Source organism: Ictidomys tridecemlineatus, chromosome 4, assembly GCF_052094955.1.
Source record: "Ictidomys tridecemlineatus isolate mIctTri1 chromosome 4, mIctTri1.hap1, whole genome shotgun sequence".
NCBI lineage: Eukaryota > Metazoa > Chordata > Mammalia > Rodentia > Sciuridae > Ictidomys > Ictidomys tridecemlineatus.
This window is the reverse complement of record NC_135480.1, coordinates 156415755-156430686: the sequence shown is the minus strand read 5'-3', so window position 1 is coordinate 156430686 and position 14932 is coordinate 156415755. Positions and strand designations below refer to the sequence as shown.

Here is a 14932-nt window from a genome sequence, read left to right as displayed (position 1 = left end):
CCAGATCCTGTTGCTATTTGTGGCTACCATTTATTGAACATTTACTCTCAGGTGATTAGCTAAGTAATATATTTACATATATTTTTTCTTTTAAAACCTGTTAAAAATTCCATTTTACAACTTATTAAACTGATCATTACCCATGCTGATAATGCTTAGAATTTTCCCATGTGTAAGATAACAATGTTAGATTCTAAAGTTCCTTTGTGTTCCAACATTTTAGATTTTTAAATCAATTGCAGTCAAGGAATTTGATAATTTTCAATAATCCCTAGTCCAAAAACCAAGAACTTTTTGAACACCAACATGATGCTACAAGTACAAAATTTCATGCCTGACCTCATGTTTTGGGCTATAGTCTAAATGCATGCACACTAAAAATGTAGTATAAAACTACCTTCAGGCTATGGATAAGGCATATGTGAAACTTACACCTATCCCCAAAGACATCTCATTATGGGGGCTCCTATGTCCAAGATATCTCATTATGTATATGCAAATATTCCAAACCTTGAAAAAGAAACTCTGAAAGCTAAAACAATTCTTATTGCAAGCATTTTGTTTAAGGGATACCCATCCTCTCCTCATCTGAGCTTTCATTAACATGAAACTTTTTGAAAATTCAGAAGATTTTCCATTTCTTAAATTACCTTTTAAATGTTTATTTTAAAAACTCTCATTGAATAACAAAATAATGGGGCTGTTTATGTACTTGGAGGCATGTTTTGCCTTATACCCAAGGAATGTACATTTCTCAAAAGTACATGTCCTGTCCTGCACTGTTCTGTTACAACAAATGATTGATAGAGATTGAATTATTATAACAGAACCTTGTTATGGGATCAGTGTCTCCTACTTTGAAAACAAATGACTCAGCCAGACAGCAACATTTATTTTTCTCTAAATGACTACGGACGTAGCAATAGGAGACCATTATCCTGTGACAATATTCTATTTCATTGACATTATCTCACAAATGTAGTTGGTCCATTACTAAATAGAGGTTTTGTTACTGATCAATTTCACGTTATTTCTAAAACCATTAGGATAATAAATATGCCATCGTAGTAATTTCATTGACAGGATGTTCTTTTTTTTCATCATTTACATTTGTTGGAGGAAAAATATAGATTTAGGTTGAGCTTAAACACTACAATTTATGTTAGTTTTCATACTTTTTCCATTAAGAGAAACAGAACATTGTGCAGAGTAATCCTATTTGCATTGAGCTGCTAAACTGACAAACTTCAAATTTTCATGATTTTTTTCTGCCTTGCTAAAATCCCATTAAATCATAATTGTTCCCAATTAGTTTACTACCTTAGTTTAATGATTTTCTTTTTTCTTTTTTAAATAAGTTCTAGATTATTTCTAGGACCTTCCTGTAAACCCACTGAAGTAACACATCAGTTAAATCAACCCTGTTAGTAGTGTGGGCAACAACAGCCTTAGTACAACAGAAGCCTGGAGATGTCTGGTAGCATAAATGTTTCTAAATGCATGGCTTTTTCCCAAATGTTCCCCTCTAAAAACTCATCTGTAATCTTGTTAAATTAGAACTCTTCCAGTATCTTTCTGACTTTTACAGTTAAGGTTACGGTATTGATTTTATTTTATAGTCCATGGCTCTCAGATGCTTAACACTAATAAGCCTCCATAGCTAAGAGGTTTTCCCAAGAGGCAGGGCGAATAGCAGCTATTTACCTATACCGATGTTTAATAAGTGACTAAAATATACTCTCAATCCTGTGTAATTGTTTGGTGTTTTTTTCCCCTTTTAAATTACATTTACTGACATTACTCAAGGCACTTTATCATTGTCTGTTAAAATGAAATTGCTAAGGGATAAAGGCATTTTGAAGTTTTTTGTTGTTGTTGTTGTTGTTGTTTTGTGCTAGAGAAGCTGTTTCATTTGTTTAGTATTCGTTTTTTTAACACTGTTCTTTATTATTCAAAGGATTTTTTTTTTTTTAACTGTCTCAGAAAGGTGTTCCTGAGCTTCAAAGGGGTTTGAGCTTTAACTTTGTATTGGGTGTAGGTGTAGCCTGAAGACCTTTTTTATTATAGAGATGTGATAAAAAAAAGAGACTTGTAGTAACGTGCTACTCAACTGTGCTGGGGTTAAAACATACAGTAAGAAAGAGACTTCAGCCATCACAAAATGTTTCAAGTTGCTGAATAATACAATAATATGCTCAAGTTAATTAAGATTAAATAACTCAGTGTTTAAAGTAAGAATCCATTTATTTTACACAAAGACTACCATACTTTCTCCTTTAAAAAGAAATGATTTCATTTTTTTTTAAATGTTGAGAATTCTAATTGAAGATGACATCTTATCTCCTCTTAACGTAGCTTGCCATTTTTCCTAGAGTTATTTTAGAGTGTGATAAATGTAAATATATATATATATATATATATATATATATATATATATGGAGCTACTTTCTTAACATGGCAGCTAATTATTTTTTGAATCATCTGGCATCACCATCAAACTACTGTAGTGGGATTAAGTCCATATGTCTTGTCATAACATTCAGAGCTTTTTGTTAACTTGGAGTGTGTGGGAAGGACTTATTCACATTTGCCACACAATCACAGAATTTTACATCTAAAAGAGTCCTTAGAAACAGATATTCAGATATTCTCGTTTCCTCACTCTGTTTTCAATAAGACATTGCTTTGTGTTTAGCCAGCTAAATTGCAAAAGTTACTTTTAAGCATTTCTTCTTACCTTTTTGCAGCACAAGGTACTTTCCTTGAATTTTGTAATGTTGGACACATACCAAGATCCAGTATTGTCAACCCAATATTGGGAATTATTTATAATATTCTGTAGTGCTATAGGCAGTATTTTTATCCCCCAAAATATGTATTTTATAATTCATTTTGATAAATGCAATGGTTATTTGTGGGGAATTTGGAAAATTCATCTAATATAAATAAGAAAAAAATTACTTATAATTCCACCATGTAGACATAACTCCTCTTCATATTTGACTGTATTAACTCCTATTAATATGAAACCCTATTAGGTGAAAGTCTGTTTTTCTGTTTTTTTTTTTTCTGTTGTTTTCTCTCTGCATTTTCTATGTGTTCTATTTTGATTCCTATAATTTTGCACTAAATTGGGTTTATGATATATGCTATTAAAATTTATTTTTTCTTTCACTTACAGTATAATGGCACTTTATCATATCATTCAATTTCTGCTTTATAATGACTGTGCAATATGCCATCTTTGGCTATACTGTAAGTTTTTAAATTTCTACTTCACTCATGGATTTTTGAAGTACTTCCTGAGTTTTTTTTATATTATAAAGATACAGTGAACACCATTGCACAGAAATCTTTGTGCCTAATCTGATTAGTTCATTCCTGTCTATTCCTTTTTCATCAGGTAGAATCTTGATGAAATTTTGTTAAAGGAATGAATTTATTCCTACTGTAGAATTACTGAGTTAAATCTTATGTCCATTGCTAAGGCTTTTGATGAATATTGGCATAGAATCCAGAAAGGTCTTATCAATTTACATTCCCACTAGCAGTGCATGAATGACTTAACTCCCCCATCATATGAACAATAATTACATGTAGCACATGGCTCTATGAGAAATTTTGAAGCATGTGCTCCAAACTGTATTTATAGAACAGTCTCTGGGCCTTGGGACTCCATCATTGCACCTCTTTCTTGTCATTTATATTCCATTTAAGCCATCAGGGATCATACCACGTCTTCTCTCTCCATGTGCCTGGCTAGCTCCATTATACTGAGAAGGAAATGGAGAAATCAAATTAGTACCTAGGGGATAGTGCAGAGCTTTCAAATAAAGACATAAGTGACTTGGTTTCTCTTTCCTTTCTTCCTCCTCCAGGGTACACTCCCCAACATCAACCCTTTACCTATGGGTGAAACTCACTAAAGTTAGGATCACTGTCAATCTCCACAGGGAAATTGGTAGAAATATAAATACATCAAAGCTTTGGGCTGAGATCTGAAGTATCAGGCAAGCAAAGCAAGAAAGACTCTGTAGCCATGATAATTGTAATATTTCACATAACATTTATACCAGTGAAATAACCTGTAACTTTCCTCTCCTCAACACTATCTACCTCGAGGCAAAATCAGGAAAGGAAATCATGGTCTCTTTTAGTATTTTATTGGCAGAGTATCTGCTCTGCCTTCTCCTTGTCCTCTGGGCATATAGCCCAAGCTGTTTCCTTGCCTCAAGATTGACTTTGGATTTGTGACCCAAAGCAAAAGACCAGACTTCGGCTCCAAAACTCATCCTATACACTTGATTTGGTGGCTTCCTATTTACTTTAAATGACTATTATTTTATGAAGATAGTTCATCTTTTTATATTGTCTTCCAGCTTTCACTCAACATTTTAATGGGAAACAGAGTGCCCCAGTTTAGCTAAAGCTCATTTTCACTTTTAATACTGTGCATAGCATGGACAATTTAAATGGAGTATTGAAAGTGTTGACTACCTTTGCCTTCATCCAACAATGAATTTGGTCTCTGAAGAGATTCTCAATTTTCAGAGATTTTGTAGAACCATAAAACTCTTTAAAAACCTATAAAAGTCTGAAACCTTTAAAAGCCCCAACAAAGTTTCTAAGCTGAATGTTCCCACATATGTCCTTTTCTCCTCTGGTCCGTGTCATATTCTGTTCTCTATCATACCATAAGGTCAAAGTTAACAAAAGTTTCCCTGAGGCAGGAGGATTGCAAGTTCAAAGCCAGCCTCAGCAACTTAGGGAGGCTCTAAGCAACTTAATGAGACCCTATTTCTAAATAAAATATAAAAAGGGCTGGGGATGGGGCTCACTAAAGTTAGTGGTTAAGTGACCCTGGGTTCAATTCCCAGTATCCCCCCCCAAAAAAGTTGCCCAACTGTTTCTATTACACCTTGATCTGTCTTCTGAAAAATCAAAAGTGGGGCAGAGACTAGTGGTAGTGACCTTGCAAAATGTTCTGTAGCTTGATAATGTGAAAAACAGATATTTTAAATAACCATGATAGATTTTTAAACACTGAGCAATGAAACATACCTTAAAGATAGATACTCATAAATAAGAGAAACTAGCCAATGTTGACTTGTATTTATATGGCCCGTTTAAAGTTGTGTTTAAATATGGCATGTAAATAAAGAAAATAACTTAGGAAAATGTAAAAGAATGGGACATTTAAAACACTTTGAGACGTTTTACTTCTTTGTTAACTAGATAGGAATATGTTTGTCTAAATCATAAGACTGGCAAGATTGTTAATATATTTTAATTTAGTATTATGGTATGCTAAAAATAATAGCTTCCAGAGATTCATGAATTCATGTATGCTTTTACATAATTAATTTGAAGCAATTATAAATCATAAGAAGAATAGGAATTATTTTAGAACGAAAATAATATGTTTTCTGTGTAGGCTCTAGAAAATCTGATTTGTAACCTTAATCTATTCAAACATATTGGAAAATCTAACATATTGCTCCACTATATGTGAAAAAGGAGCAGGTGTCCCAGACAGGCAGGTGTTAAGGTGGCTGTTTGAGCTTGCCCCAGATCACTAGTTGACTTCAGTGAAGTTCTACTAACAGGTGGCTAACTGATTGGAGTGCCATGTGACATTTATCCCGGGAGCGACTTGGATGACAGGCTGCTACAGACTGAGGAAGGGGTCTTCGCTTTGATGAAGAAATTGCCAAAACTCATATCTCATTAGTGTTTCCTAAGGTTCTTTGGAAGTGAACAACAGTTTAATTAAGGGCTGACGTAAACACGTTTCTGCACACTTTCCCTGCAGCATTTTATCACATTAGAATTGATCAAAATTGTTGCCTTGGGCTGACTTGAACAGATATACATCTGGAGCGCCATTTGTGCAAGCTGCCGATGAGTGGAGTACATACGCTGTGTTTCACTGCAGCTCTCTTCTTTTGTAGATGAAATTACCTTGTTGGGAGATGAGTTGATCTAACTCTTTATTTGCTTAAGCCTTTATCTCTTTGAAGTGATGCTGTGAAATGAATGACACATCAGGGCTTAGGATGTATATATGTTACAGTGCCAAAAAAATCATAGCATAGCTAGTAACAATCATATGATAACTTGGTTTTGCAAAATACTTATTAAAGATAAGCTTAAGTCTAGATGAACCAAGTTTTATTAGTAGCTTATTTGAATTTTTTCTTGTTTGGTGATCTTTTATTCTATACTTCACTATATAGTTGTTTTAACAGTCATAGTTAATTGTCCAATTATAAATCTAAGCACAGTTGTGGATGCTGAAAAATAGCATCATTAATGTGAATCTCTTAAAAAATATTAGCCTCTCTAATCTTCTGCCATTAAAAGTCCTTTCTACAGTCTACTTATAACAATTACATTTATTTAATGAACTTTCATCTTTAATGTCTACCTTCTTTCCTGATTATAAGCCTTACCAGGTCAGGGTCCAAGTCATCTTACTTACCCACTTGACCCTTACTCATAGCTATAGTTCCTCTCCCTTTTTGGACACTTGGTGGTTGACTTTGATTTCTTTTTTCACTTTACATTCACTACTTCTCATCTGGAGCTTTTTATTCATGAAACATGTGTTTTAAGTTACACTGGCTGTAGTTGCTTTGTCTTCCTATACCATTAGCTATCACTTCACTATATAGCTTCTTGCAGGTGTGAGAGATTATAAAATATGCTACCTAGAATTAGACCTGTTTTACCTCTTCCTTTTTTTTTCAATCCTAGATTATTTTTTAAAAAAAGTTTTCTAAGTAGCATTATCTTCTAGTTTCCACAACTTTTTGTGTTTTTGTTAAAGTCATCTTCCATAGAAGGAATCAGTTAGCATTTTTTTTTTTTTTGTATGGTGGAATGAATCCAGGGACACCAATGAGCTGCATCCCCAATCCTTTTATTTTTTATTTTGAGACAGGGCCTAAGTTTTTTAGGGCCTTGATAAATTGCTGAGGCTGGCTTTGAACTTGTGATCCTCCTTCCTCAGTCTCCCAAGTCACTGGGATTACAGGCATGCACCACTATGCCTAGCTATTAGTCAGCCTTTTTGAAAAGAGTACATACAAAGTATGGAACAAGTAAAAAATAATAATAATGAAAAATCACCCAGCAATTTAAGATGTAAACACAAGATCATTAAAGAAATCTAGACCTCAACCTTTCCTGGAAGGTGTTACTTAAGAAGAAAATAACTTTGTTCAGTGGATTAAACCGTTCTCTAGGCTGAATAAGAATAGAAAGATATAATTTTCTAACCTAAAGGAAGGTCACAGACAAGGAAGGACAGAGCACATTCTTCCTGCCAGTCAAAAGGACTATATGGTAAATTAGCTTAGCTAAAAATAAAATAAAATAAATCAACAAGGAAAATATTACACTAAAATGTGGCACCATGGCAGATCTTAATATGAGAAAGATACTATTTGAGGAATATAGTTTCAACTACTGTTTTGATAATAGGCCATGATGAGGAAGGCCTGATAAAGACTAGAAAGAAAATTTTTTTATTTAACCCTGTACAAGGGGAGAGGCCTAGTGAAACTTATAAGAACAGTGAAGAAACAAGTGTGGGGAAAGTTTTACCATTCTGAAACCACTGCACTTAGACATCATTTCTTTCTAAATAGAATTTAAAATTCTTTCCTTCTTATCAGCCATCAGCAATTTCTGCCTTCTTCCTACTAACAGAAATATCAGCTCATTCTTTTCTTACCATCTTGCTTCTCTCTTCAGCTTCCTTATCTTATGTATTATTCAACTTATGCATTATTATGTATGTATTATCATTCAACTTATTATATATTTATGCATTATTCAGCTGTATTATTCAGCTTATTTTCACTTTAATCTTTTTATGTATTATTCTTCCTGCTTGAGGGACAGCAGATTGTGCAAAGCATGGCATTTGTTTTTCTTCACAGAAAGGTCACTGAAAATCATTTCTTCTATATATTTATTCCTCAATTTTTTTTCTGTAGTGTAGGAGTGCATTAAAAATAAAAATAATATCATTTTTCAGGTGGGAAGTCCATTAGATGCAGACATTTAAAACAAAATTAGAATCAAAACAGTACTAGTTTGGTTCATGGTTAAAATGTAGTGGCTAGCAACTCTACCCTTGCTGCCCCCACATAATTGACCTTTTATCCTCTCTTCAGTCCAGAGAGTTGTTTTGCTCTTTGAGAGGGGATTCACTTTTGTGTCTCTGTAAGTACTCAGCATAGTGCCTTTTACATGCTGCGTAGCAGTATTTCTTTATTGATTAATGGGCCCAGAATTAATTTCATTTAACGTGAAAACAAAGGCAATGGAGCCCACATTCTGGTTCACCATTCTTTACCTGTTTCTAAAGCACAGCCTTTTAGTTTGGCCAATGGACCTTCCCATTTTTATTTTTACTATTCTAAGTTACTTTGGCTGTTTAAGAAAAGAGACAGTTTGTGGGCCCTTTTTCTTTTGTGAACTGTGAATGTTATTCTATTTGTGCTGTGCTGGTCTTCTGTGTGTTCTGAACATGAGGGTATTCCAATTGTCAGGTACATGCCTAAAAGAGGACAGGAAAAATAAATAGAAACATAACAGTACCCAATAAAGACAACTGTATCATTTTGGTCAAGAAAAAATTTAAATTTTATTAATTAAAAATTACATAGATGCCTATATGCTTGAACTTCTGTACAAACATCTTTGATTTATGTGCCCTTTACACAAAGGAACTACTAGGAAGTTGTCTGGGTTTAATGAACATTCAAATAGTGGCAGTAGCTGGAATTGCCTTAATTCAGAAATAATATAACTAAAAGAAAAGAAATGAGATAACTACAATGACACTGTTTTACTTCCCAAGCTCGGATTGCATTTAATGGTTTCCAAATGATGTCTACTGTGCTATACTATTTATATTATGGAATTTTTACAAACTAATTTATACAGTTTTATTTTATTTGAAATTTATGTTTAAGCACAGGTAAGCATAAGGGTGTCAACAATAGGCTATAATAATAAGTTCTTTTCCTAAGAGTTAATTTCAATTTAAATATTTAGAATGCAAACTTTTGGTGTCATCCCTACTATAAGGAGTGAAATGGAGTTTCTTAAACCTCTAACAGTCTACATACATATCTATGGTTTAACTTCTAGTAGGCAAAACCTGTATTTGTGTTATTACTTCTTAAAATCAAAGAGTTTTTAAGTAAAATTTTATTATTATTATTATTAATAGTAGTAGTAGTATTTTGGTACCAGCGATTGAACTCAGGGGCACTCAACCACTGAACCACATCCCCAGCCCCATTTTGTATTTTATTAGAGACAGGGTCTCACTGAGTTGCTTAGTGCCTCACTTTTGCTGAGGCCGACTTTGAACTTGAAATCTTCCTATCTCGGCCTTCCAAGCCACTGGAATTATAGGTGTGCACCACTGTGCCCACTTTGTTTTGTTTTGTTTTGTTTTGTTTTTTAAATATTTTGAAAACTTAGCTGAAGTGAACTTCCTTTTTATATTTTTTAAACCTTGATTTAATATTTTTCATATTTGTAGTGGCATTAATTGCTATGATTTCATGAACAATTTCTTTCTTTTGTTTTTATTTTTGAGAAAGATATAAGGAAAAAGTTATTTGACTCATCAAAGTCCCAATAGGTTAATGACAGCCAGTTAGTAACAAATTGTAGCTTACATCTACAAGCACACCTGTCACTTTTTGTGGACTGTGACATCTACTGTCTTCAGAAGCATAACCCTTCTGTAATTACAAGCATGATGAAAACACATATCTAACTCTATTGGATGTCTTTCCTAGAATTTAGATAATTTTTCAAATGGTAAAATCATACTAGTTTCTCATTTCAATAGCACTATGAGATCTTTTTCTCATTAAAAAAATTCTAAATGAAATACTAATTGTATGTATTTTTATGTGTCATACAGTTTTGATTTTTTTCTTCTTCTAATAAAGATTTCTTACTATTTAGTGGTGATATCTGGGATTTGCTTCAAGTAATGAAGGTGGTTGAAGCATAGAATGGAGTAAAGATAGCATAAGATTGGCTTTGAGTTGCTAATTGCTGAAGTTGGATGATAGATACATGAGAATCCATTATTATTCTATGTACTTGTGTGTGTATTTAAAAATTTTATAATAAAATACAAATCTTATACTTCATATTATTGTTAGGACATTTTACTACAAATTTATAAACCTGAGTAAAAGTCAGCATTACTCAAGATGTTAAACTCAGGGTCATCTCTCCTGCTAATGAGAGGTTCTTGCTGAATTCCCTTTTCCAACTAACTGCATGAGGCAATCTTGTAGTCACCTAAGATGGTGACCTTCCACATCAGTTATTCATTTAACTGACTTAATTCTGTTTAATTATTGATTGCATTACCTCTATCCCCACTCCTTTTTTCAATCTCTTATGATCTATCTTTTGGCAGTGTTAAATATCTAGAGAATGAATGAAGGAAGCCCTGAATACTTCTATCACAGCACATTGTACACTGTATTGTAATTCAGTTTTACTTCCATTTATCCCCTTACTGGATTTTAAGCTTTGTAGAAGCTGAAAGTAAATCCAATTTACCATTGTGTCCGTAGCAACTGGTGCAGTGTCTGGTATAAATTAGGCCTTCTATAGTATTTATGGAAGGCATGTATTAATAATATATCTTCTTTTTAATGGGCCTCCATGTCTTCTGGGTCTATTGTGGATAATCCATCCTCCATGTAGTTTCTGGAGAGATTGCTCTCAACTGTAATTGTGATCATATTTTGCCCATCCATAGCATTTCCCTCATCAGGGTAAGCTCTCAGAGAGGCAGTACAGGAAGTACAGGAAACACACTGTCCCTTGTTGTGTGGTCTTGTCTGTCACTTGCTCCCCTTCATCACTCTGTTTCCCTCTCCATAGACTGTTTGGGCTACTTATATATTTCTTACCTCCCTTTTTGGGAACATTTCCTCTCTGTTGATGTCATCTCCATTTTGAAAATGGCACCATTGGGGAATGCCTCCTTCACCTGGGGGGGGCTGAGGTGATCATGTGAGGTGATCATGGTCCCTGAACAGAGACTGGGGCTGCAGCAGCAAATGCCATCATGTCCCTGCTGATCGCTATTTACTTATCATTTTCCTTTTCACTGACAGGGAGCATCCTAGGGCAGGAATTACTTTGTGTTTTTCTTAACATCTGCACATTATCTGGCAAATAGATGAACCCAATATATATTTGTAGAGTGAGAAAGTTAAGAATTATTTTATTTTTGCTAATCAAGTGAATGAGTTTTCATAAAATGTTAAATGCACGATATATTTACCAGCTTACCCAAAGGTTGTTTTTCACTTCACACCAGGTTGTCCTTGATTTGTTTTCATGGTGTAGCTGGTCAACACCTGAATCATATAACTCAAAGAACAAAATGTGAGGTAAAAAAGACTCTTATGTGAACCAAGGGGCTAACAGAAACATACTTAGATTTTTAGAACTTCAAAGTTTCTTTGGTAATGGAATGATTCTGATCATAATTCTAATAAAAACTTTGGTTATTTTCTGTTGAGAATGTTTCTGGCCAATATTTTAGAGCTCTAACCTTCAGTATAGATTTTGTAAGAGCCAAAGCATGAAAGTACTAAAGTTTTGAAAAATGAAATCTGTTGTTATGTTGAGGTGAACCTTGTCAATTAGGAAGATCATGCAGCTTGAATTTTTCCCTCCTGTTTTCCAGATATGTCTTCTCCAACTACTATGAAGAAACCTGAAAAGCCATTGTTCAGCTCTACATCTCCGCAGGATTCTTCCCCAAGATTGAGCACTTTCCCCCAGCACCACCATCCCGGAATACCTGGAGTTGCACACAGTGGTGAGGACTCCCAGTCCTAGAAGAGAAGCCATCCTTTGTTCCCAGGGCTCCCACCCTTAGGGATGGAGCCAAAGGTTCATAGTTATAGCTAGAGTGACCATGTTTTATTAACCCAAAGGGAAAGGTCATGATCCCATAAAATGGCTCTTCTTATCAATTTGTTAGAAAATATTATCACAGTTATGCAACTTAATAATATCTATATAGGTACTTTTTCCTTCCATATGCCTTTATTGGAAAGCTTATGATCATAAGGACTTAGAAAAGTAGAATACATAGTTATCTTTACTAATTTCAGGATCGGTCCTAATTTTATATATTCTACTAAGAGAAAGTTGGATTTTCAGCTATAATTGCTTAGTTTAGAGTTGTTCCAAAGACAGTAAGATACATAGACACTGTTTCCTATACACAAATGATTCTTTACTTTTTGGAAGTGAAACTAATCAGAAAATGAAAGAGGTACTGTTCTATGACAACTACTTAGGGCTAGTACATTTGATATTATGTCTAATATCTTAATCTAAATGAGAAAAGGCATTCAATATTTCATGTTTATATTTTAACTAGCAATTGATAATGTCTTTTTTCACAAATTAAAAATGATATATAATCAGTAATCAATACTGTATGCTTTCTACATAATTTCTACATAATTGAAATATATGTTGAAAAGTATGTTCAGCAAAATTGACTTAGAAGTCATATCATCTATGTATTGTGGCACCTGATTAAAAATTCATACTGGAAAAAATTGAACAACTTTTATAGATAAAGACAGTTGAGAGAGCTAGAATAAGCCTTCCATCTTAGTCCTTCACCAAATATTTACTAAATATCAAATATATTAGAGTCTAAAGCACCTTGGTAACAAAAGATGGTTTCTGTCCTAAAGAGCTCATGATGTAGTGAGAAGAGAGGGAATGATATCACTGGCTGGTCATCTAATCTGAACAGGAGCAGACACTTGGAGGAAGTTTAGATACCTGGAAAAAAAATATATTCTGAACTAAGTGTCAAAGGTGAAGGAACAGCCAGCCTGGAGGAGGTTTCAGGCAGAGGCCACAGCATGCAGCAATGTACCAGAGGTCATTGCAGGAAGGAACTCCATATATCCAACTTCCTTCATGCAGCTGGAGATGAGGCCAAAGAAGTGATCCAAGACTGGCTTCTAAAGCACATGAGAACCATATGCACTGTTACATTATTGGGGCTTTATTCTGGAGGCAATAGGAAAGCAGAGATTTTTAGAGATTTCTTAGAAGTTATACAACTGTAATGGCATTTTAAAAAAGTCATTCTATGGAACTGTAGGGCATGTACTGAAAGGAGCAAGACTGGAGGAAGGAAGACAAGTAGAAAGACCTTGCATTAAAATAGGCTATGTGTGTGCACATGCACATGCACACCCACACTCATACATATACACACATCGAAATATATCACCCATATGTATATATGCTTTCAAAATTAAGGAACATATTTTTGCCTTGTGTTTTTTTTAAACCTTTTTTTAAAGGACTAGAGTGACTTTTATTGATATCAGGTAGACATTTTTACCTGCTATTTAAAGCATGACATGCTACTCAGTTATATCAGGCCAGCACAGACCAGATTGTTCAGACATGTGAATTCAAATGTGATTTATACCACTTCAGTTGCAAAGAGACCTCTTTCAGAACTACTATGTCCAAATTGATCCCTAAACCCAGAGGACCCAAGATGGAACTGTGTATATATCTTTCAAGGGTTTGTGTACAGATGTGAGCAAAGACCATAGTTGAATTGACTGAGAATAAGAGCACTTAGACACCAATTGAAAAGTTGTCCAATTTTATGTAGAAGTTTGTATTTCTTTAGATAGATTTTCAGATGGGCATATTTTCTTTTCTTTTCTTTTTCTTTTTGGTACCTGGGATTGAACCCAGGGGCGCTTAACCTTCAAGCCACATTCCCAGCCCTTTTTTATATTTTATTTAGAGGCAGGGCCTTGCTAAGTTGCTGAGGCTGGGCTTTGAATTCACAATCCTCCTGCCTCAGCTTCCCGAGCCACTGGGATTACAGGTGTCCATCACCATACCCCACCCAAAGGACATATTTCTTAAATAAAGTAATACTTCAATAAGGAATTTTGTTTTTAAAAGATATACAGTTATTTTCTGAAGTGCATCTCTTTGATGGAGGATGCTCAAATTTCAGTGCATGAAAAGATTACATGGTGCCTCACCCCTGCTGGTCCTTATCTAGGGTTTCTGCGGGTAGGCCCAGTAATCTGCATTGTAAAAACAGTCCAGAGGATTCTAAGACACAGTGCCCTGGACATTCAGGGAGCAAAATTGTGACCATAAAATTAATGATTCTTCTGTAATATACATTCTTAATTTCTTGTATATTTTGAAAGTTTTCTTCGTTGGACATAAGCAACATCCTTTAAATTGTTGCCTTCCCTCGCCCCCCCATATTTACCAAGTTGAAGATAATCATTCCAGAGGATTTTCATTTATAGTTCATGGAAAGAATTTATTTTTTCATATTATTTGCTAAGTTATTTCATAAAACATTAAATATTCATTATGTGTAATTTCCTATAATTTGGATCAAAATATTAAATAGAAATATACATTTAATCTTTACTCCTACATGTATTAGTTGGTTCTCTTAATTTATAACATATAATTATTTTCTTCAACCTTATAAAGATAATGATCATAAGTTATACTTTCCCCATCTTTCAAAACTTAATATTAAATTAAAAATTAGACAATTATTTATGATCATACTAATATTTAAAAGTTATATTAAAATTAAACATTATATATATTATATATGTTTTATATAATAGTTGCCTCTATAAAGTTATAAAATACATGGTTTATGGATGATGTAATATTCCTACCTCTATGGACATTCAAATTCGCATTTCTGTGAGTTTTATTCTTGGTCTTACCTTAATATTTTTAAAGCTACACCCAGTAAAAGAGTAGAAGAAAAATAGTTGCAGAATAAAGCTCTGTTGGTTTTGAAAGGAATATCTTCATAGGAGAA

At 33.9% G+C, this 14932-nt stretch overlaps 1 protein-coding gene across 12 annotated transcripts in view; it reads left to right on the top strand.

Moving 5' to 3' along the window:
* The window catches only part of Nfib (nuclear factor I B), a 419314-nt gene that overhangs the window by 365096 nt on the left and 39286 nt on the right, over nucleotides 1-14932 (top strand). For all 12 annotated transcript variants that reach the window (XR_005733947.2, XM_021728207.3, XM_021728206.3 and 9 more), the window contains exon 7: nucleotides 11753-11887. Coding sequence is in view for 11 of the 12 variants with exons in the window: in XM_021728207.3 (XP_021583882.1) it covers nucleotides 11753-11887 (135 nt within the window). In the remaining variant the exon portion in view is untranslated. The remainder of the gene's footprint in view (nucleotides 1-11752; nucleotides 11888-14932) is intronic.